We start from the raw sequence: 24885 nt of genomic DNA, 5'->3' as shown, positions 1-24885 counted from the left end.
CAATGAAAAGAAAATAAGAAATACTTTAAATAAATAAGCTACAGAGTTTGGACCTAATTTGGTAAGCAACAATGAGCCACATGTATACACTGAATTTGGGGAAGTTTTAGGGGCTTTTGAGAATGCTTTGTAAATATCTCAATAGTCCTTCCTAGCCCTTTGCAAATCTCTCCTGAAATAGCATCTTCTCCAAGCTTCCCCAGTGGTCAGCTAGGTCTCCTGCAGCCCCTGAGCACCCCCACCCCTACCCCCCTGCTCCCCACTCCCATGCAGAGGAATACTCTTCTTTTTACTGGGTGGTTCAACAACCATTCATAACAGAGGTAATGACAACGGACTTTACTCACATATTTACTTACTTACTTATTACTATTTTTAAAGATTTTATTTCTTTCTTTATTGAGAGACCCTTGAGAGATCATGACCAGAGCAGAAATCAAGAGTCTGATGCTTAACAACGCTTAACCCAGACACCCAAGAAATCCATTTTCTTCTCATTCTTTAGATAGCTTTGCAGTAGAACCTTAGCAGAACCAGGAGGAAGGATGGCAGGGAAGAGAATGATGGAGAAAGGAGGTTTCTCTTCAAATGGACCTTCCTACTTCAGTAGATCCTCCCTCCCACAGGAGCAGTCTGGGAGGCTGATAGGCTGTGGCTCACTTTAATTCAAATCTGTAAAACCAGATTGGCTCATTTAGCTGAGTCAGCCAAGTAGAGAGGTTGAGAACGGGACTGTGGGTTCCAAACCAGAACCCCCAGCCCCTAAAGTGCTTGTCCCTAGGGAGACAGAGTAGTTTTCCCCACTGTGAAAATAACTGTGCACACAATTTTAATAGTAATCATTCTAAAAATATATACACTATTTTTTAAAAGATCTTATTTATTTATTTATTTTACAGAGCACAAGCAGGTGAGTAGCAAGTGGAGCGAGAGGGAGAAGGAGGCTCCCCACTGAGCAAGGAGCCTGATGCAGGGGTCTGATCCTAGGCCTGTGGGATCATGACTGGAGCTGAAGGCAGTCACCTAACCAAATGAGCCACCCAGGCACCCCTATATACTACTTTAAAATGTTGATCTATCATGAATATCTTTCCATGCCAACAATATTCATCTGCAGTACTAGTTCTCAAAGTGGAATCTGGGGACTCTAGGAGTCCCAAAACATTTTCAGGGGGTTCATGAGTTCCAAACTCTTTTTATTTAAATTCTAAAACATCCTTTGCCTTTTTCATCCTCCTGTCACAAGTTTAGAGTAGTTTCCTAGCGGCTACATAATACATGATACTGCAACAGTATAAATGCAGGAGCAGATATGAAAATCCCATCAAAGCCTTCTATTAATTTTGACATTAAAGAGAATAGCACAAATGTAAAATAATGCCATTTTTCTTTTTTGGGGAATATGTACTTATTTTTCATAAAATGTCATTCATGTTCCAATACAATAGAATCTATTATTTTTAAGTGAAACAATGAATACATATTTTTTAATTTCTCTTTTTAAAAAAGATTTTATTTATTTAAGAGAGAGAGCAGGCATGCACAGGGGTGGAAGGAGGGGTAGAGGAGGAAGAGTAGGGAGAAGGAAAGAATCTCACACAGAGCTGGACTCAGTGCTGAGCGAGGAGCCCGATGTGGGGCTTGATCTTACCAACCTGAGTTCATGACCTGAGCTGACACAAAGACTGGGAGACTTTAGAGACTGAGCCACCCAGGTGCCGCGCTAAATTTCTGTTTTAACATACAGAGTTTTGATAGACATAATATACATAAAAGTACGTCTCTGGTGTCCTCAGTACTTTTCAAGAATGTAAAGGGGTCCTGAGATTCAAAGTGGGAGAATCTTGGTTTTAATAGCTGATTTAGTTCATTGTACTGGAGTATCATAATTCATTAGTAAGGAATGCCAAAGAATAAGATCCTTAAAGTTAAATTTGTGTACACTCTTAATTATTTCTTTAAGATAATTTCCAGGGATGATTTTTAACATGCAGATTTATTTACTTATTTTACAAAAATGGACTAATATCATTAATGTAATCCACCCCCTCAGCCAATCAACACTTTCCATTCTTCCAAGCCACAAAGGGGAATGTAAGGCATTTAAGACTACTAGTTTAAGACTTTAGCACTAGGTCACCATTTCCAAGGGGAAAGTCCCTTGTGGATCCTCCAGCCCAATGCGCCGCAACTTAATCACCCTGAAATCTTTTTAAAATGCCAAGTTCCCAGGGTTGTGGGAAAGATCTGAGCATCTTTCTCGAACACCTTCCTCTACGTGTTTATTGCCAGTGGAATCAATTCATTTTTCTGAAGTACAGGCTGAAATGAGTGCTGCGTCATACATGCTCCTGGAGCTCTCTTCTGAGGACTGGGGAAGGTAGGTGCGCTGCAGCCATTTGTGTAGCCGTGTGTCCGTCCTCTCCGAGGACCAGTGGCCTCCTTGAACAGCACCCACGGCACCTCCTCTCTTCTATTTCCAGTACCAAGCACAGTGTCAGGCACTCACTGAGGCCGCAGCAAATTTAGTGAACTGCTGAACGAAGGCTCTACCCTAGCAGATCCTTTTTCAGTAGGTCTGAGATAGAGCCCAGAAACGTGCACTTTTAATAAATCCTGCCTCCGACATCAGATAACAGGAGTTCAAGGGTAACGGGCTCCACCCGTGAATCCTGCTCCACCACTAGGTGCCTGGGTCTTGAATCCCCATAACCGGACAGATACAGTCTGTAGGGGTTGCCGTGGGAAGTAGCCGAGCTAATGCACGTCCCGTTCTCGGCTCGGGGAAGAACACACGCTAAGGCGCAGAGAATGGGCCTCACGGAAGGTAAGCCGCAGCCCCCGGTAGGCGACAAAGAAACCTGAGATGGGGGCAGGGAAGAGGGCGGAGGCAAGACGCGCGTGGGTCCCCGGCAAGACCCCCCCCGGGTGTTTCTGGGGGGCGGGGTGTCTCTCAGTGCAGCGCTGTTGGGCGTGACCGGAGGGCGGGGCGGGGCCTTCGAGCGCGAGCGGGGCCGGGCCGCAGCTGGGGGTGGGGCCTTCGTGCGGGCCGCGCCGGGACCGGGCTGGGGGCGGGGCTGGGGGCGGGGCTGGGGGCGGGGCGGGCACGCAGGCGGGGAGGGGCGGGCCCAGGGCGTGCGCTGACAGGAGCGCCCCGGGAGTGAGAGACGCCTCCTGGCGGGAGCTGGCGGCAGCTGGGAACCGAAGGCGGGCGGAGGGACCGGGGAACTGGGGGGAGGGCGGCGGCGGGCCTGTCTCTTTAAGGTGCCCGAGGCTCGCGGGCGCTGCGCTGAGGGACGGCGCGGGGGCGCGGCCTGCCTCCCTCGCCCAGCCCCGCGGCTCGCCCAGGGCTCGGCGGACCTGCGGGGGAACGAGGGCCAGGCAGTCTCGCGGCGCCGCGGCGCACGGTGAGCGGGAGCAGGCGGGGCAGGGTCTGCGGCCGGGCAGGGTCCGGACCGAGAGCGCCGGCCTCTGGAGGCCGAGGCCGCGGCGGGCTGTCGGGGCCGGGAGAAGCGGAGCAGCTCCCGCGCGGCCTGGGCCCCGCCTACGCGCAGGACAAAGTGGGGGTGCCGCCCGGTGGGTGCTGGGCGCGGGCCCGCCGGCCGGCGGCACCTCCAAGGCCCCCTCCCCTGCCTTGCTGCTCGGCGGCGCGTCGGTGAGTTGGGGGTGAAGAGCCGCTTTGGCCTCTGCCTCCTCACCGGCAGCCAGGGGCTCGGTGCAGCGGCACAAAGGCTGCTGTCAGTGCCGTCCCCCTTGGGGACCACACACAGGTCGCCCGAGCCCGAGAAGCGGGTCCCGACGTAGGAAAACAGTTCCGGTGCGGTACCGTTCCTCACTCCGTAGAAGAAAAAAGGGAGGCCCTTTAAATAATTCTGTTACCTGCTTCGTACTTGCAATTATTTACTTGAATACTTTTTCCAGTGAGATTTTGGGAGTAGTATGAAGACAACCATAAAAGATAAAAAAAAAAAAAATCCCATTTTTAGTGAGCGTAGGATGAAAACTACTTCTCGATAAAAATCACTTTTTGAAATACCTTCTTTGGCCTCCACGAATATGCACCAGAAATCATACGACTTAGTATTAAATACATTCATTAGTCAATGCTGTTTGTCAATTAGAAAATTGGGCTACTAACGGTCTTTGGGAATACTTTGTGGGCCTCAGTATCAATCACCAGGGCTTTCTCTTTCTAAATTGAGTCATACTGGGTACAAAGCCCTTTATTCTTCCCACCTTCTTATTGTTTTGCTTTATTGTGCTTTATAATACTTAGGATAAACGTTTATAGTAATCATAAAAGGCCTATAAACTCACCTTTTATATATCCAACATCAGTAGTCATTTATTTTACTTGATTCTATCTTGGGGAGGGTTTGTTTTAATGCCAAGAAGTTGTATCTTTTTAAAAAGCTTAATAACCATGTTGGTTGTTTAACTACTATCAGGATTTTTTCAGGTCTTTTTCCTTCTTTTTTTCAAAGTGTACTATCTTATTAATAACGTTGAAGAATCTGTGGTACCTATGGTGTAGAATTCAAAGAATATCTTCACATTTTAATAAATTACTCGAGTTCTTAATGCAATTAATAATTTACTATCCCCTTTGTTATTTGCTGGGTTATTTAAGGAATGACTGCCAACTGCTTTCTCTGAGCTGCTTCATTCTGGTTAATTATGTTAAGAGATAAAATGAAATAGTCATAAATAATCATTAGAATAATTTGTGTTTTAAAAATTTGTTGAATGTTTTAAATTATGATACAGTATTAATAGTTTTAAATATGAGTTTAAAGTTGCAAAATGGGCCTAAAACTAAAGGTGAGGAGTAGTGGTGCAGTATTAAAACTAGTTATTTGCGGGCGCCTGGGTGGCTCAGTGGGTTAAGCCGCTGCCTTCGGCTCAGGTCATGATCTCAGGGTCCTGGGATCGAGGCCCGCATCGGGCTCTCTGCTCAGCAGGGAGCCTGCTTCCCTCTCTCTCTCTCTCTGCCTGCCTCTCCATCTACTTGTGATTTCTGTCAAATAAATAAATAAAATCTTTAAAAAAAAAAAAAAAAAAAAAAAACAAAAAACTAGTTATTTGCCTCAGTAACCTGGTGGTTTTTTATACATATTATATATATATATAATATGTGTGTGTATATATATATATTTGGAGTTGGCTGGCAAGACCTTACCATACAAAAATTGTAGTTTGTTTTGAATGTTTCATCATTCATTGAGAATGTCCTTTAAATGATCACTCAAAAGTCTTTTAACACAAACAATGAGTCTTGGTTTGTTTTGCTTTTCATTTCTGTATCTGTTCTTAACCTAGCCCTTGCCTTTGAATTAAAGCTTTTTTTCTTCTTGTTTGTTTGTTTAGCTTCCTGGGAGTTGATCATCCCTGAAGAAACATGAAGACACACTGTGGTGTTATGCTTACTCTAGCCATCCTGGTGTTCCTGACATGGGTCCCTGTGTCACTGAGTTGTAACAAAGCACTCTGTGCTAGTGATGTGAGCAAATGCCTCATTCAGGTAGGATTAAGTATACTTTTTATTAATATTAAAATGTAGAAGAGATAAAGAGTGCATATATACATATATAGTGGGTGTGTATATGTGTGTGTGTGTGTGTGTGTGTGTGCGCGCGCGCGCACAGACATACAGTGTAAGGCCCAAGTGTTCAGTCGGCTTCTGAGGTACTGAATCATGACACACTGGTCTGAGTTTTTACCTCCATAGTTTTCTTGCATATTCCCAAGGTCAGATTCAAGAAGTTTGGTGCTGAAAATAATATCCAGCTTCATAAATATGCCATTACAAAGTGATGAGCGCTCCATTTGGATAAAGGGTTTCCTTGTATTATCTAGTTTATATACCAAAGAAGCTCAATTAATGTATTTAGGGAAAAATTTAGCTAATCAAATAATAATCGTTCGCTTATATAAAGTAATAGTGTCTATTCTGTGCAACAGGTTATCCCAAATGTAGCAACTTAATGCCATAAACATTTATGTCATGCAGTGTCTGGGGGTTGGGAGTCTAGGAGCAGTTGAAATGGGTGGTTCCAGCGCATGGTCTTTCACAAGGTTGCAGGCACATTGTTGGCTGCAATTGTGGAGAACCTGCTTTCAAAATACTTGACAGTATCTCTCTTTCAGTCATCTGGATGAGCCTCGTGATGTAGATACCACTCTTATTTTTCTGGAGAAAAAAGTGAGGTTAAGTAATTTTGTTAGGTTCCAATAGCTAGTAAGTGACTGTAGAACAGTCTTTAACTCCATTAAAGGAGCCTGTGGCCTTCCCACTAACCATACTGGTTATTACTCCATAAAGTTGTGTTAATTAGTGGTGAACTTCACATCTTATATAGCCATTCTCTTTTTTCTCATCCTGTAAGACCATCAGCAGTCTTGTGCCTTTGTGTGTTGTCTGTATTTATTAGCCTCCCTTTTAATTTTTGGCTGTTGGCTAAGAAATCTGGTAACCACACATATTAGAATTCTGTGTAAGGTATGAGTCAGCTCTAATTCCTACATGGAGCAGTTTTATGTATGTACTACGATAATGATTTTTATAGATTTGAGGCATTTTGTATTTATTTGGAACATTTTGGTCCTTCTCATTAATAGTTGAGATCCTAGGAAGCCTGGTCTTTATCTGAGTGTAGTTTGTCATTATCTCATACTCTCTTTACCCTTGACTTTGCCTATCACACCAAAACATTGAAATAGACAAGTATGTTGGTTGGTTTGTTTTTATTTTTTTCACCGTGGACATTTTTTAGGCATAAATAGAAGGGAGGAGTATAATGAAGGGCAATCCCAGCAGTCATTAACTCAGGCCTACCTATGTTTCACCTCTGTTCCTCTACACTGCCCACCCCAGCTATGTCTTAATTTTAGGCAAATTCTTGATACTGTTTTATCATAATTCTAATATCTACATCTTTTTTTTTTAAGATTTTATTTATTTATATGACAGGCAGAGATCACAAGTAGGCAGAGAGGCAGGGAGAGAGAGAGGAGGAAGCAGGTTCCCCGCTGAGCAGAGAGCCCGATGTGGGGCTCGATCCCAGGACCCTGAGATCATGACCTGAGCCGAAGGCAGAGGATTTAACCACTGAGCCACCCAGGCGCCCCTAATATCTACATCTTAAAGATAAGAACTCTAAAACACAGCCGTTCGCAATTTAAGGGGTGCCTGGCTGTTTCCATTGGAAGACCATGAGACACTTGATCTCGGGGTTGTGAGTTTGAGTCCCACACTGGGGCTTTTTAGTAGCGATTACTAAAAAAACAAACAAAAAAAACCCCACAAAAAACAAATAATCTTAAAAAGAATTTTCAGTAATCTTAAATATCCTCTAATTTTATACCTGGAAATCTTGTTATGGCAAGTCTGCTTAGGCTCATGCTGGCAAAAAATTCTGTAGTCAGTACATGAAGTCTAGCTTTGTCCTCTGGGCTGATGGGGAAGCTGTGCCACTTCCCATGTTGCTTCAGTGTAGCTTCATTATTATTAAAAAAAAAAAAAGTATCAAAACAATTGCTACGTTCATGTTCAGGTAGAATTTCACTTAAATCCCACATTATTTTTGACTCCAAATCTATAATTTCTATTAGTTCAAGTAATTAAAAAATTGGATTTTATTAAAATAATTTGCTTGGTAAAGGAGTATTTTAAAAGATAGCTTTTGGTTAATATTGGTGAATACCCTCAAAGGTTTTCAGTTTGTTTCTTTTGCTTTTAAATTTAAAAATACGTAGGAGCACCTTGGTGGCTCAGTTGGTTAAACGTCTGCCTTCAGCTTAGGTCATGATCTCAGGGTTCTGGGATTATGCCCTGCATCCCATTCCCCACTCAGTGGGGAGTCTGCTTGTCCCTCTGCCCCTCCCCACCGACTTGTGTGCACTCCAACTTAAGTAAATAAATAGAATCTTTTATAATATTAGTTAATTTTAAAAATATGTAATATACAGTAGTTCAAAAAGTAAAGACTATTTTGAGTGTAAAAACTGGAAAATTGAGTGACCTTTACCTGTTAAATGGTGACTTTACTGAATTCATTGGAAAGAAGCTAGGACTTGTTTTCTTTACCATTAATTCAGTGATGCTAACATTTTTTAAGGTTCCTTTTGTTCCTTCAGAACCAGGAATCATCAAATATTTTTCTGGAGTGGTAGAGACAATACTTCTGGTGCATAGTGGCAGAGTATTTGAAGCTAAAATTATTGTGGGTTCAAGAATTGGGGATTTTCTTATTCATTTAGTCATAAACACTTACTGGACATTGAAGTAAAATATGATCAGTTCCATCATTTGACTGATTTTGTGGTCTCCAAAACTCCAGCAGATTATTTCACATTCAGACCTTTATTTTCCTTGAATTCCTTTTACTATGGCTATGTAATCATCCCAAAAATCAGTGGCTGAAACCAAAGTTGATTTTGCCCATGAATTTGCACTATGTAGGGCCTGGTAAGTAACCCATCTCTGCTCCACACAGCACTAGGGCAACCTGAAAGCGGAGGCTTTCTGAAGTTATCTGAAGCAGCACCATTCCCTAGAACTTTCTATAATGATAGAAACAGTCTACATCTGCCCTGTCCAGTGCAGTAGAAACTAGTCCCATAAGGCTATTGAGCACTTGAAATATGACTTGTGTGATTGAAAAATAGGTTTTTAAATTTAATTTGGTTTTAATTAATTGAAATGTAAATAGTTACATGTGACTAGTGGGTATTGTACTGGATCTCACAAATCTGATGGCTCACTGATAAGTCTAACACCTGGGCTAGAAAGATTCCTCAGCTCTCTCTCATTCTGTCCGTCTCTCTCTCACTCACTAACTTTCTCAGTCATCTCTCTAGATGACCCCTCTGGTGTCCTGGTTTAAGACTAGCTAGATGACATACATACTGGCTCAGGGCTCCCAAGATTCATGAAAGCGCTAGAGGAATATGTATTGCCTTTTATGGTCTCACCTTAGAGGTTAAATACTACTTGCACCATAGTCATAGGTCCACCTGGATTTAGGTAGAGGGAACATAGGCCTACTTCTGATGGAGGAGCATAAAAAGAGCGTGTGGCATAAAATGGCATGGACATTTTTGGAAAATACATACACATTTAGTGTAAAATAGATTGGCTGGCTAGGTGATCTCAAAGTTTCCTTCTAGTTTTATGTAGTTGTAAAGAAAGAAACCAACTATTATATGTTAAATATTCTCCTTTTTAAAAATTAGAGTAAGAAAGGCATTTCTCTTTTTTTAATTGAAGTATAATTGACATACAATGTTACATTAGTTTCAAGTTCAACAGCATGTTGATTTGACAATTCTTTTTTTTTTTTTTTAAAGATTTTATTTATTTATTTGACAGAGAGAGATTACAAGTAGGCAGAGAGAGAGAGGGGAGGAAGCAGGCTCCCTGCTGAGCAGAGAGCCCGATGCGGGACTCGATCCCAGGACCCTGAGATCATGACCTGAGCCGAAGGCAGTGGCTTAACCCACTGAGCCACCCAGGCGCCCTGATTTGACAATTCTAAACATTACTCAGTGCTCACTATGATTAAGTGTAGTTACCGTGTATTATTTTTGTATGTATACATACATATATACATAAATACATACATATATACACAAATATACATACATACATAAGTATGTATGTATAAGTGTAGTTACCAGTATTATTTTTTAAAAGATTTTATTTTATTTATTTGAGAGAGAGAGAGAGAGCATGCGCGTGCACAAGAAGAGAGGAGGGGCAGAGGGAACGGGAGAAGCAGACTCCCCACTGAGCAAGGAGTTTGACTCAGGGCTCCATCTCAGGACCCCGGGATCATGACCTGAGCCAAAGGCAGATGCTTAACCAACTGAGCCACCTAGGCACTCCTGTTATTACAGTATTATTGACTATATTCCCTACACAGTATTTTCCATCTCTGTGGCTTACTTATTTTATACCTGGAAGTTTATAAATATACCTCTTAATCTCCATTATGTATTTTCCCCATCCCTCCTCCCCCACAGCCATTAGTTCATTTTCTATATTTAAGAATGTTTGTCTTATTTTTAATATTCCACATATAAGTGAAATTGTATGGTATTTGTCTTCTTTGTTTGACTCTTTTCATATAGCATAATACCTTCTAGGTCTGTCCATGTTATCATAAATGGCAAGATGTCATTCTTTTTTATGGCCGAGTAATACTCCTTCGCGCACGCGCGCGCGTGTGTGTGTGTGTGTGTGTGTGTGTGTATGTTTGTTTTTGTGTATGTGCATGTGTGCATGTATACACTATTCTTTATCCATTCATCTATTTTGGACACTTGGGTTGCTTCTGTATCTTGGCTATTATAAGTAATGCTGCAAGAAACATAGCATGTATCTTTTCAAATTAGTGTATTCCTATTCTTTGGGTATTTGGATTATATGGTATCATATGTATTTCTATTTTTAATTTTTTGAGTTACCTCCATACTGTTTCCTACGGTGGTTGCACTAACTTACATTCCCACCAGTGCATGATGGTTCCTTTTTTTCCACATCCTTGCCAACACTTCTTATTCCTTGTCTTTTTGATGTTAGCCTTTCATACTGGTATGAAGGGATACCTCACTGTGGTTTTGATTTGTAGTTTCCTGATTAGTCATGTCGAACATCATCTCATGTGTCTGTTGGCCATCTGTATGTCTTCTTTGGAAAAATGTCTTTTCGGGTCCTCTGCCCATTTTTAATTTGATTATTTGTCTTTTTGGTGTTGAGTTGTATAAGTTCTTTATGTTTTGGATACTAACCCTTTATCAGATATATTATTTGGAAATATCTTTTCCCATTCACTAAGTTCCTTATTTTTTTTTTTTGATGTTTTCTTGCACTGTACAAAAACTTTTTATTTTGGTGTAGTCCCACTAGTTTGCTTTTGTTTCCCTTGCCTCAGGAGAAATATCTAGAAAACTATTGCTAAGACCAATGTCCAAGATGTTATTGCCTGTTTATGAGTTATGGCTTCAGGTGTAATTTTTAGACCTTTCATCCTTTTGAGTTTATTTTTATGTAGGGTATAAGAAAGTGGTCCAATTTCATTCACATGTAGCTGTCCAGTTTTTCCAACACTGTATCCAAGGAACTGTCTTTTCCCCATTGCATATTCTTGCTTTCTTTGTCATGGACAAATTGACCATATAGATGTGGGTTTCTTTCTGGGCTCTCTTCTCTTTCATTGATGCATGTGTCTGTTTTTGTGCCAACACAGTATTGTTTTGATTGCTACAGCTTTGTAATATAACATTAAGTCTGGAATTGTGGTGCCTGCCAGCTTTGCTTTCTCAAGATTGCTTTGGCTATTCAGGATCTTTTGTAGTTCTATACAGATTTTAGTATTATTTGTTCTAGTTCTGTGAAAAATGCCATGGATATTTTGATAGGGGTTGTTTTAAATATAAAATTACTTTGGGCAGTATAGACATTTTAACAATATTTGTTCCATGAGCATGGCATGTCTTTCCCTTTCTTTGTATTATCTTCAATTTCTTTCATTAGTGTATTATAGTTTTAAGAGTATAGGTTCCTCACCTGCTTGGGTTAAATTTATTCTTAGCTATCATTTTCTGCAACTGTAAGTGGGGTTATTTTCTTACTTTCTGCTACTTTATTATTGGTGTACAGAAATGCAGTAGATTTCTGTTTATTAATTTTGCCTCCTGCAACTTTATAGAATTCATTTATCAGTTTTAGAAGTTTTTTGGTGAAGTCTTTAGGGTTTCTTATATATAGTATCATGCCATCTGCAAAGGGTGTGTTTTACTTCTTCTTTACCAATTTGGATGCCTTTATTTATTTTTCTTGTCTGAATCCTGAAGGTAGGACTTCCAGTATCATGTTGAACAAAAGTAATGAGTGGACCTCCTTGTTTTGTTCCTGATCTTAGAGGAAAAGCTTTCAACTTTTCATTATTGAGTATGATGTTAGCTGTGGGATTTTTCATATGTGGCTCCTTTTACATTGGAGCATGTTCTCTCTAAACCTACTTTCTGGAGTTTTATCATGAATGTTCTTTGTCCAGTGGTTTTTCTGCATCTACTGAAGTAATCATATTGCTTTTAACCTTCCTCGTGCTGATGTGATGTATCATGTTGATTAATTTGCAAATACTGATCTACCCATGCATCCTTGGACTAAATCCCACTTGACTGTGGTAAATTAGTTTTTTAATGTACTGTTGAATTTGGTTTGCTAGTATTTTGTTGAGGATTTTTGTATCTATATTCATTAGAAATATTGGCCTGTAGTTCTCTTTTTTTGTGGTGACTTTGGTTTTGATACCAGGGTGATACTGGCCTCATAGAATAAATTTGGAAGTTTTCCTTTTTTTGTTTTTTGGAGTAGTTTGAGAAGAATAGGTATTAACACTTCTTTACTTTTTCTTTAGTTTTTTGTTTTTTTTTTTTAAATTTAAGAGGGAGTGGGTATGCAGAGGGAGAGAATCTTCAAGCGGACTCCCTGCTGAGTGGGGAGCCTGAGATCATGACCTGATCTGAAGTCAGATGATTAACTGACGGAACCATCCAGGAGCCCCAATGTTTCTTTAAATACTTGGTAAAATTCCCTTATGAAGCTGACTGGTCCTGAACCTTTGTTCATTGGGAGTTTTTTTGATTACTGTTTCAATTTCTTTTGTAGTAATAGGTCTGTTCGATTTTTCTATTTCTTTCTGATTCAGTTTTGGAAGATTGTACATTTCTAGAAAATTATCAGTTTCTTTTCAAGTTGTCCAATTTGTTGGCATACAAGTTTTCATGATACTATAATACTTTATATTTTTCTGGTGTTGGTTATTTATCCTCCTTTATTTCTGATTTTATTTGAGCCCTCCCTATTTTTTTCTCTTGATGAGTATGACTAAATGTTTATCTATTTTATCTTGAAGATATTTTTATTTTGAAGAACCACCTCTTGGTTTCATTGATGTTTTCTATTATGCTTTTTCTCTCCATTTTATTTATTTCTGCTCTAATCTTTATTGTATCCTTCCTTTTTCTAGGTTCGAGCTTTGTCTTTTTTTTTAATCTCCTTTAGTTGTAAGGTTAGGTTGTTTATTTGAGATTTTTTGGTTTCCTGTGATAGAGCTATACCACTATAAACTTCCCTTTTTGAACTGCTTTTGCTGCATCCCAAAGATTTTGGACTGTTGTATTTTCATTTCCATTTGTCTTCATGTATTTTTTTATTTCCTCTTTGATTTTTATGGTTGACCCATCTGTTGTTTGATAGCATGTTATTTAGCTCCCATGTGTTTGTGGTTTTTCCAGAATTATTTCTTATGATTGATTTCTAGTTTTCATTGTGGTTGGAAAAGATGTTTTATATGATTTCAGTCTTTTTAAATTTATTGATATTTGTCTTATGGCTTAACATGTAATCTCTTCTGGAGATTGTATACTTGGAAAGAAGGTATATTTTGCTGTTTTTGGATGGAGGGTTCTATGTATGTCTGTTAGGTCCTTCTGGTCTAATGTATTGTTCAAAGCCACTGTCCCTTGTTGATTTATTTCTTCCCTCCTTCCCTTTCTTCCTTCCTTCCTTATTTCTGCTAGATTTTATTTATTTGACAGAGATACAGTGAGAGAGGGAACACAAGCAGGGGGAGTGGGAGAGGGAGAAGCAGGCTTTGTACTGAGAAGGGAGCCTGATGTGGACCTCGATCCCAGGAATCTGGGACCATGACCTGAGCCAAAGGCAGACACTTAACTGAGCCACCCAAGCGCCCCAGCTTTCTTACTTTCAGTCAGGAGAGGGGTAGAAGGAGAAGCAGATCCCTGCTGAACAGAGAACCCAACATGGGGCTCAGTCCCAGGACACCAGGATCATGACCTGAGCTGAAGGCAGACAATTAACTGACTGAACCACCCAGGTGCCTCTCCTTATTGATTTTCTGTCTGGATGATCTACTCATTGATGTAAGTGGGATGTTAAAGTCCCTATTATTATTGTATTATATTGCCATCAGTTTCTCCCTTAATATCTGTTAATACTTGCTTCGTGCCTTAGGTACTCCTCTTCGTGTGTTAGGTGCATAGATATTTTAATTGTTATAACATCTTGTTTGATTGATCCCTTTGTCATTGTGTAGTACTCTTTGTCTCTTGCTACAGTCTTTTTAAAAAAATTAATTTATTTGAGAGAGAGAGCGTGTGAGCGCAAGCAGGGGGAGGGCGAGAGGGAGGGAGAGAGACTTTCAGGCAGACCCTGTGCTGAGCATAGAGCCCCACACAGAGCTTGATCTCACAACCCTGAGCCAAAACCACAAGTCAGGGGCTCAACTGACTGAGCCACCCAGGCACCCCTCTATAGTCTTTGTTTTAAAATCTGTTTTGTCTGATACAGGTATTGCTACTCCAGGTTTTGTTTTGTTTTCTTCATTTTCACTGGCATGGTGAATGTGTTTTTGTACCTTCGTGTTCAGTCTTTATGTGTTTTTAGGTCTGACATAAGTCTCTTATAAACAGCATGTACATGTGTCTTGTTTTTTTGTACATTCAGTCACCCTTTGTCTTTTGACTGAAGCATTTAGTCCGATTCCATTTAAAGAAATTATTGATAGGTACGTACTTATTCCCATTTTGTTATTTGTTTTCTGACTGTAGTTCTTGCAGGACTCTTTTTTAAAAAGCCAAATTGTGTGAGCCTGGATGGCTCAGTTGTTTAAGCAGCTGCCTTTGGCTCAGGTCATGAACTCAGGGTTCTGGGATCAAGCCCCACATCCCGGCTCCCAGCTCAGGGGTGAGTCTGCTTCTCCCTCTGCCCCACCCCCCACTTGTGGTCTTTAAATAAATTCAATCTTAAAAAAAAAAAAAGTCAAATTGTTGGAAAGATACATAGTGAAAAATAATCCCTTGAGTAATTCTGTCTACTCTTCATTTTGTTATTCAGGTTGAACTACTTTTAATCTTCCAAGTAATAGCTTCCACTTTTACTTCTTTTACTGTTGTTGCTTTTTTTAGCCATACGGTTAAATAATATGCTTCTACTACTGCTTTTTAACTTCCATTTCTAGATTATGTATCTAAACTGTCTTTCTGTTGTATTAGGTTAGGACATCGCTTACTTACCATTCTTTCCTCCGCATACTCCTACCCTGCTAAAAACCCTGTTTTTAGTTTCTCTCATGGGTCTCTCTCTTTTCAGTTTCTACAGTGTACTTAAACCTTTCTGTTCTATCGTATCATTTAAAAACACTATCTCTTCGGACGCCTGGGTGGCTCAGTGGGTTGAGCCTCTGCCTTCGGCTCAGGTCATGATCTCAGGGTCCTGGGATCAAGCCCCACATCGGGCTTTCTGCTCAGCAGGGAGCCTGCATCCTCCTCTCTCTCTCTGCCTGCCTCTCTGCCTACTTGAGATGTCTGTCAAATAAATAAATAAAATCTTTAAAAAACACTATCTCTTGGGGCACCTGGGTGGTCCAGTCACTTAAGTGTCTGCCTTCCACTCAGGCCCTGAACCCAGGATCCTGGGAAGGAGTCTTGGGTTGGGCTCCCGGCTTATCAGGAAGCCTACTTCTCCCTCTTCCTCTCCCATCTGCTTGTGCTCTCTCTCAAATAAATAAATGAAATATTTTTTTAAAAACCCACTATCTCTTGAGTCCTGCTATAAGAGAAGGATATCAGTAGACCTCCTTTTTTCTTTTAAAATTGTATTTATTTACTTATTTATTTAGCAGTAGACAGAGTATAATTTTTTTTTTAAAGATTTTATTTATTTATTTGTCAGAGAGAGAGCAAGCGAGAGCGAGCACAGGCAGACAGAGTGGAAGGCAGAGTCAGAGGAAGAAGCAGGCTCCCTGCGGAGCAAGGAGCCCGATGTGGGACTCGATCCCAGGACGCTGGGATCATGACCTGAGCCAAAGGCAGCTGCTCAACCAACTGAGCCACCCAGGCGTCCCGACAGAGTAAAATTTTTAAGAACTGTGCATGTGACTACCATTTATCACCACATTAAGTATTGCGGAAAGCAAGGGAATCAGTTTTGGGGTTTTTCTGCATCTGTGAATACTGCCCTCAGAATTTTCTGCTTTTGGAGTAACTTCTGATGGCTGTCTCAAAGTCTATGGGGAATGGGATGTGACCTATACTTTAACTTTTATATTGTCAAGCTTGATAACATCTATATTCTGAAGGCACTTAGTATAAGACTTAAGAGCATGAACTCTGAAACCAGACTGCCTGAATTTGAAACCAAGTTCTGTGATGTACAAGCTACCTGACCTTAGTCAAGAGAGTTAATGTTTCAGTGCCTCAAATTCCTCATCTGTGAAATAGTGATAATAACCATACCTACTGTGTAGGGATATTGTGAGGATTAGATAAAGAGTACCTAGATCAGTTGCTAGCATGTAAGTGCTAGAACCATAAATATTATTAACCTTAGTTCTTTGTTTTGTAACTACTTCGAATCTTCCATGCTTTATTTACAGATATATTCTAAAATTGACAATCAATAAGCCATGTTTATTCTGTAATGTATAATTATTATCGACTGAATGGTCACGCAGGGCACTATGATTACATTTCCTTCCTTGAATGACTTTGTTTTTCTTGAGTTTCTAATTGTCTTTCTTGATTTTTCCATCCTCAGTCATTAACATCTTGTTTTAAATTCTTAGTCTGTTTTTCCCTCACAAGGGAGCCTCCTACATTGCTGTTTCTAGACATAACTGATTCTCTCTAGGCGTGAGGCAAGCTGCCCTGTACTGCATCCACACTTACTTCCTAAGTTGGCTCCACTATTTCTTTGAATCCATATCTTGTTCTTTCTTGATTTATTCTCTTGTTATTGTAACATGCCAATGACTACCTTCTAACAGAGGCAATACTGGGAGGAAATGTTGTAGGTGCTATATCTCTTTAAAACACATTTATTCTCATTTTATTTATACCTGTTTGGTGATTTGTCTGAATATAGAATTGTTACATTATTTCCCCTGGGAACTTTGAAGACATTTCCTAATTGCCTTTATGCCACTGGCATTCTATATTGCTAATAAGAAGTCTGATGCCATTCTGTTTTTTATTCTCTGTAGATGATTTTGTTTCTTCCTTTTCTCTGGAAATCTTTAGTTTCATCTCCTGATCCTTGGTGTGGACATTGTGATGAGCACCTTATAAAACTCTTTTAGGAAACAGGAGGTTTGTTTTGAGCTCAAGATTGGGATATTCCCCTTTATTATTATGTTAATATGTAACATCCACCCCTTTTTCCTGGAACTCTTGTTAGTGTAATTTTAAGATAGAGTCTCTAAGTCTTCATTTTTTTTAAACAGCTTTTTTGAAATATAATTCTAATACTGTAAATTGCACCCATTTAAATGTGTGATTCACTGGTTTCTAATGTATTCACAGAGTTATACAACCATCACCACAATCTAATTTTAGAACATTTGATCACCCTAAAAAGAAAATTCATGCCCATTAGCAGTCACTCCCCATTCCTCTTCCCAACCCCTAGGCAACCACTAATCTACTTTCTGTCTTTCAGTATGCCTGTTTTGGACATTTAATATGAGTGGGATCATATGATATGTGTCTTTTATATCTGGCTTCTTTTACATGGATAATCATCCATGTTATAGTAAGTATCAGCACTTCATTATTTTATGGTCAAATAGTATTCCACAGTTTAGATATAACACATTTAGTTCATCTGTTAATCAGTTAATGAATATTTGGATTGTTTTTACTTTTTGGCTGTGGCGAGTAATGCTACTATGAGTTTTCATGTACAAGTTTTTAATGTGGATGTATATTTTCATTTCTTCTGGGTATATACTGAGGAGTGGAATTTTTAGGCCATATTTTCTTTGTTTAACATTTTGAGAAACTGCTAACGACTTCATACATTCCCAGCACCAGTGTGTGAGGGGTCTAGTGAACCTATGCCATTTATTTATCTATCTATCTATCTATCTATCTATTTATTTATTTATTTATCAGAGAGAGAGAGAGAGTGAGAGAGCACAAGCAGAGGAAGTCCCAGGCAGAGGGAGAAGCAGGCTTCCCACTGAGCAAGAGCCCAATGTGGGACTTAATCCCAGGGTGCATGGCTCATGACCTGAGCCAAAGGCAAATGCTTAACAGACTGAGCCACCCCGGCATCCCACATGCCCATTTTTATTTACTTATTTATTTATTTTTATTAACATATAGTGTATTATTTGTTTCAGGGGTACAGGTCTTACACAATTCATAGCACTCACCATAGTACATACCCTCCCCAATGTCCATAACCCAGCTACCCTATTATCCCTACCCTCAACTTCTCCCAGCCCTCAGTTTGTTTGCTGAGATTAAGAGTCTTTTATGGTTTATCTCTCCGCAGTCCTATCTTTTTCATTTTTTCCCTCCCTTCTTCCCATGACCCCCCCCCTCCAACCCTGCCTCTCAAATTCTTCATATCAGGGAAATTATATGATAATTGTCTTTCTCTGAATGATGTATTTTGCTTAGCATAATACCCTCTAGTTCCATCCATGTCATTGCAAATGGCAAGATTTCGTGTTTTTGATGGCTGCATAGTATTCCATTGTGTGTGTGTGTGTGTGTGTGTGTGTATACCATCTCTTCATCCATTCATCTGTTGATGGACATCTGGTTCTTTCCATAGTTTGGCTGTTGTGGACATTGCTGCTATAAACATTCGGGTGCACGTGCCCCTTCAGATCACTATGTTTGCATCTTCAGGGTAAATGCCCAGTAGTCCATATGCCCATTTTTAAATTGGCTTGTTTGTCTTTTCATTGTTGAGTTACAAACGTTCTTTATATATATTATGGGTACAAATCACCTATCAAAAATTTTAGTTGCAAATTATTTCTCTCATTCTGTGGATTATCTTTTTACTTTCCTGATGATATCATTTGCAGTACAAAAATTTTTAAATAGGTTTTAAGTTTTTAACTTTGATATAGTCTAATTTATCTGTTTTTTTCTTTTGTTGCATGTGCATTTGGTTGTTTTGGCTAGGAAACTATTAGCTTAATTCAAGGTCAGAAAGATCTACTTGTTTATTTTCCTCTATTAATTGTATGGTCTTAGTTCTTATATTTAGGCCTATGATTTTTTGAGTTAATTTTTGTGTGTCTAACTTCATTCTTTTGTGTATAGATTGCCAGTTATTTCAGGACCATTTTTTGAGGAGACTGTTTTTTCCCTATGGAATTATTTTTGGCACCCTTGTTGAAAATACTATACCAAAAGGATAAGAGTTTATTTCTGAACTTTCACATCTATTCCACTGATTTGTGTGTTTTATCTTTATGTAGGTACCATTTTGTCTTGATTACCTTAGCGTTGTGGTATAATTTGAAATCAGGAAATAAGAGTTTTCCAATTTTGTTCTATTCAAAGATTGTTTTGACTATTTTGGGTCCCATGTATTACCATATGAATTTTATTTTATTTTATTTTTAAGATTTTATTTATTTATTTGACAGAGAGAGATTACAAGGAGGCAGAGAGGCAGGCAGAGAGAGAGAGGAGGAAGCAGGCTCCCTGCTGAGCAGAGAGCCCGATGCGGGACTCGATCCCAGGACCCTGAAGGCAGCGGCTTAACCCACTGAGCCACCCAGGCGCCCCTACCATATGAATTTTAAAATCAGCTTGTTAATTTCTGCAAAAAAAACCATCCAAGGATTTTTTTTTAAATAATAGACTTTACTTTTTAGTTTTAGATTTATAGAAAAATTGAGCAGAAAGTGCAGAAAGATCTAGTATACCCTTTTCCCTAGACAAACCTACTGTTTTCCCCAATTATTAACATCCTGCATTAGTTGGTATATTCATTACAGGTGATGAACCAATACTGACACACTCTTATTAACCAACATCCTTAGGGCTTACATCAGGGTTCATTCTTTGTGTCGTATGGTTCTTTGGGTTTTGACAGATGCAAAATGTCATATATCTGCTATTATAGTATAGCAGAGTAGTTTCATTGCCCTAAAAATCCCCTGTGCTTCCACCTGATCCTCTCTTCCTTCCCCTCCCTCCTACCCCTCCCCAGCCTCTGGCAACCACTAATCTCTCTTACTATCTCTATAGTTTTGTTTCCAGTATGTTGTATAATTGGAATTATATAGTATATGGCCTTTCCAGGCTGCTTTCTTTCACTTAGCAGTATGCATTTCAGGTTTTCCCGTGTCTTTCTGTGGTTTAATAGATAATTTCTTTTTATTGCTGATTTATATTCCATTGTATAGATGTACTATAATTTGTCCATTCTACTGTTGAGAGATATCTTGATTACTACTAAGTTTTGGCAGTTAACAGTAAAGTTGCTACAAACATCCATGTGCAGATTTTTGTTTGGACATAAATTCTCAGCTTATGATAAATACCAAGAAGCACAACTGCTAGATCATATCTAAGGGTATGTTTACGTTTGTAAGGAACTGCCAAACCATCTTCCAAAGTGGCTCTACATCCTTGTCAATCCTAGTGATCTCAGCGTTTTGGAATTTTAGCCATTCTGACAGGTATATATTGGTGTCTCATTATTTTGTTTTATTTATTTTTTTAAGTAGGCTCCATGGCCAATGTGGGGCCCAACACAGGGCTTGAACTCACAACCCTGAGATCAGGACCTGAGCTGAGATCGAAAATTAGATGCTTAACCGACTGAGTCACCAAGGCACCCAGAGTCTCATTATTTTATTTTTTTAAAAGATTTTACTTATCTATTTGACAGAGATCACTAGTAGGCAGAGAGGCAGACAGAGAGAGAGAGGGAAGCAGGCCCCCTGCTGAGCAGAGAGCCCGATGCGGGACTTGATCCCTGGACTCCGGGATCATGACCTGAGCCGAAGGCAGAGGCTTAACCCACTGAGCCACCCAGGTGCCCTGAGTCTTGTTATTTTAATTTGCATTTCTCTACCAGCATGATACTGACCATCTTTTCATATGCTTTATTTGCCATCTATATATCATCTTTGGTAGATGCCTGTGTCTTTTGCCCACTTTTAAATAGAATTATCCATTTTCTTACCATTGAGTTTTAAAAGTTCTTTGTATATTTTGGATAACAATCCTTTATGTCTTTTGCAAATATCAGTCTCTGGCTTGTCTTCCCATTCTCTTGACAGTGTATTTTGCAGATCAGAAGTGTTTTTTTGTTTCTGATTTTGTTTCTTTAATTTGTTTTAAAAAATTTATTTAAGTAATCTCTACACCTCATGTGAGGCTCGAACTAATGACCCCAAGATCAAGAGTCACATGGTGTTCTGACTGAGCCAGCCAGGAGCCCGCAGAGCAGAAGGTTTTAATTTTAATGAGGTCCAACTTCTCCATTTTTTTGTTCAAGATTGTGTCTTTGGTGTTGCCAGCTGGGATTCTGAAAGGGATTGCACTGAATCTGTAGAGTCTGTAGATCAGTTTGGGAGGTCTTGCCATCTTAACAGTGTTAACTCTTCTGATTCATGAACGTGAATGTCTTTCCTTTTATTTAGATTTTTCTTTAATTTCTTTCAACAATATTTTGCAGTTGTCAGAGTATGAGTTCTTATACTTTTGTTAAATTTATTTGTAAGTATTTTATTCTTTTTGGTATTGTAAATGGAATTGTTTTCTTAATTTCATTATCAGATTGTTAATTGCTTATATATACTGTTTTAGATCTTAAGTTTGTTTTCACCATCCTGTTCTTCATTCTGCAAGATTTCTTGTGCCAGGAATTGTTAACTGGGGTCAATGGATCCTTTAAAGGCTTTAGAGGATCTTCAAAATTATATGTAAAATTGTAAGTGTACAGTTTTCATAGAAGAAATGTCCATAACTTTCAGAGGTTCTCAGAGGGATTGATGGTTCTGGAAAAGTTAAGGATTACTGAGGTTTTCTTTCCATTGCACCATACTAAGTTATCATTAAAATTCTTTGTAAATTTAGCAAAGTATAAGGCATGTTGACATTTAAGATAACAATAATAGTTTTTCTCCTTAAACTGTGGAAGAAGAACAGGAACAGAAATGAAGGTGGGAGATAAGTACTTTGAGAAGGGCAATGCTATAGAAGTTTAAAGAAAGAGATTACTTCCCTCTTATGGGGAATTTCCGATTCTCTTTTTGTTATTTTGGTTTGGTTTGAACAACATTTGTAGGGTTGAAATGATGTACTGTGAGGATAAGTTAGAACATTTGTTTATGTTGAGCGCTCTGCTACTAATGAAATAACAGAGTATAAAAAATTTTCCCTGGGAGCTCATAGTCATGTAAATATTTGTTACCCACATAGTTGCAAAGCAGCATGGTCATTCCCGCCACTCCTACAAGTTGCTATGCATAACGGTGGTCCCTGTATAAATATTTATTTTTGTTTCTGGCAGGGAAGAAATCTAACTTTAAACATCAAGGAAGTAAAATTGTCGTCTTGGTGTATTTCCTTGCTCATATAATGAATGGTTTAGCTGTTCTATTTCAGGGGGAAAAATGGTTCTACAAGATTTTGCTTTTAACTACATATTTACTAGTTTTTCTTCTTCTGTGAAAAGAACATTTAAAGTTTGTATTAATATTGTGCTTCTACCCCAGAAATCTCAAGACCTGTTTTTTATTATGAATGGAAAAACCCCTCAGTGTCTTGTGAGTACTTTTGGCAAACATTTATGGTCATATTTAGGATAATATAAATATTATATTTCATGAAAATATTCAAATTTATGTTCAGAGATCATTGGTGCCTTATTTTAGCACTTTACTTGTTATCTGAGTATTTATTTAGCACTTTCATGTACTAAATCAACAGTTTGCTTTTTTTAACTGTCAAATCTTAGATTTTCTGAAATAAGTTGGGATTTCTAAATGATTTTTTATTAATCTAGTTTCTTTTAGTGTATTTTGACCTAAGTTAAAAATATAAGTAGTTCAGGGGTGCCTGGGTGGCTCAGTGGGGTAAGCCTCTGCCTTCAGCTCAGGTCATGATTTTAAGGTCCTGGTATCAAGCCCCTTATCGGGCTCTCTGCTCAACAGGGAGTCTGCTTCCCCCCACCTCTTTGCATGCCTATCTGCCTACTTGTGCGTGCTCTCTCTCTCTCTGTCAAATAAATAAATAAAATCTTTTAAAAAACCCATATGTATGTATGTATGTGTATATATATATATATATATATATATATATATATATATATGTAGTTCAGATAATTTCAGGGCTTTTTAATTACAATAAACTAAAAAATTAACTTTTTCATCCTTTTTTTAAATTCAGTGCTAAATTTCATATTAGTCTCTTGCTACAGTTACCTTGATTTGTTATTATACTAGTAGTACTTTGGTTTACAACATACAGTGTTTCTTCTTTCCTTGAAAAACTTACCTTATTTTCCTTTAATGTTTTTTCTTCTTGATTCTACTTCACTGCTCTCAAAAGTTGTGGTTGCAACTCAATTTGTGTACTGTTTTGCTTCAGTTACCACCTCATAAAAATCTTTGAAATTAATACCCAAAAGTAATGAGTTAGGCCTGATGTAATTTAAGGAAAGAATAAGTCATTGTCTTCCTCTCAGATGTTTAATGTGGTTAGAATCAGTTGCTAAAGTAAACTAAAATTTATTTTCATTGGCTTTTTCACCTGTTGAATTATTTTTATTCTATTTTGTTTTTTAAATATTTAGAGAGAGGGGTGCCTGGGTGGTTCAGTGGGTTAAAGCCTCTGCTTTCAGCTCAGGTCATAATCCCAGGGTCCTGGGATCGCCCCCACATAAGGCTCTCTGCTCCGCAGGGAGCCTGCTTCCTCCTCTCTCTGCCTGCTTCTCTGCCTACTTATGATCTTTGTTGAATAAATAAATAAAATCTGTAAAAAAATATTTAGAGAGGAAGTGAGCATGAGTGGGAGGGGCAGAGAGCAAGGGAGAGAGAATCTCAAGTGGACTCTCCACAGTGGGTGGGAAGCCTGATGTGGGGCTTCATCTCATGACTCCTGAGATCATGATCTGAGCCAAAGCTAAGTGTGCGACACTTAACCAATGACACTTAACCAACAGCACCTCCCAGGTGTCCCTCACCTGTTGAATTATTACATGAAGACAAAGAGGAAGATTTCATTGGGGCACTTAGAAATTTTCAAATAAGCCTATAATAATAGAGAGTATAGTAAAATATGCCCATATCCAGTTTACTTATCCCTCAGCTCCACAGTGATCCACATATGGCCAGTCCAGTTTAATCCATACCCCCACTTCATCCAATTTGGATTATTTTAAAGCACCTTATTGGGCCACTTTTAAAGTAAGTAAGATTAAATTTTACGGCTATGTTTATGTAAGAAATGGGTGCCATTTGATATATTTTGATAGTTCATACATGAACTTGTATGCTGATTTATTTAACCAAAAGAATAAATTCTGTTTTCAGTAGTGTTTCACTTAAATTTAAATTATTTTTAGGGCAAAAGTTTACTAATCAGTCAGAATTTATAAAGAGCAACATGATAATAAAATTCAGTTTAGATACTTTCATTCAAAGTTTGAAAGTTTTTCTGATGGTCTTCTTAAAGAGCATTGACATCATAACAGATTTATTGTAACCTAATTATAATTATGTTCATTCTTTTGAATAAAGTCTGATTTTTTGAGGATGTCTTGTTCTGTGTTTGTTTTTAAATATCCACCTGAGGGGCTCCTGGGTGGCTCAGTGGGTTAAGCCTCTGCCTTCAGCTCAGGTCATGATCTCAGGGTCCTGGGATGGAGCCCTCCATTGGGCTCTCTGCTCAGCAGGGAGACTGCTTCCCCCCACCCCCTCCTGCCTCTCTGCCTACTTGTGATCTCTGTCAAATAAATAAATAAAATCTTTTAAAAATAAATAAATATCCATCTGAGGGGTGCCTTGGTGACTCAGTTGCTTAAATGTGACT

The 24885-nt window shown here is 39.0% G+C and overlaps 1 protein-coding gene across 4 annotated transcripts in view; it reads left to right on the top strand.

Moving 5' to 3' along the window:
- Positions 1 to 2699: 2699 nt before the first annotated feature.
- Positions 2700 to 24885, top strand: part of TWSG1 (twisted gastrulation BMP signaling modulator 1) — a 66175-nt gene continuing 43989 nt past the window's right edge. Inside the window, exons 1-3 of one of the 4 annotated variants that reach the window (XM_045065374.1) lie at positions 2700 to 2827; positions 5368 to 5521; positions 22569 to 22619. In XM_045065374.1, the coding sequence (XP_044921309.1) occupies positions 5399 to 5521; positions 22569 to 22619 (174 nt within the window). In that variant the 5' untranslated portion in view covers positions 2700 to 2827; positions 5368 to 5398. Of the gene's footprint in view, positions 2828 to 3268; positions 3408 to 3516; positions 3656 to 5367; positions 5522 to 22568; positions 22620 to 24885 lie in introns of those variants that run through there. The other 3 variants (XM_045065372.1, XM_045065373.1, XM_004742710.3) reach the window with 3 other exon arrangements.

The sequence above is a fragment of the Mustela putorius genome, unplaced genomic scaffold, assembly GCF_011764305.1.
Source record: "Mustela putorius furo isolate JIRA1106 unplaced genomic scaffold, ASM1176430v1.1 tig00003858_pilon_pilon_pilon, whole genome shotgun sequence".
Taxonomy (NCBI): domain Eukaryota; kingdom Metazoa; phylum Chordata; class Mammalia; order Carnivora; family Mustelidae; genus Mustela; species Mustela putorius.
Note: the sequence above shows the minus strand (reverse complement) of the source record. Positions and strands in the feature narration are given on the sequence as shown.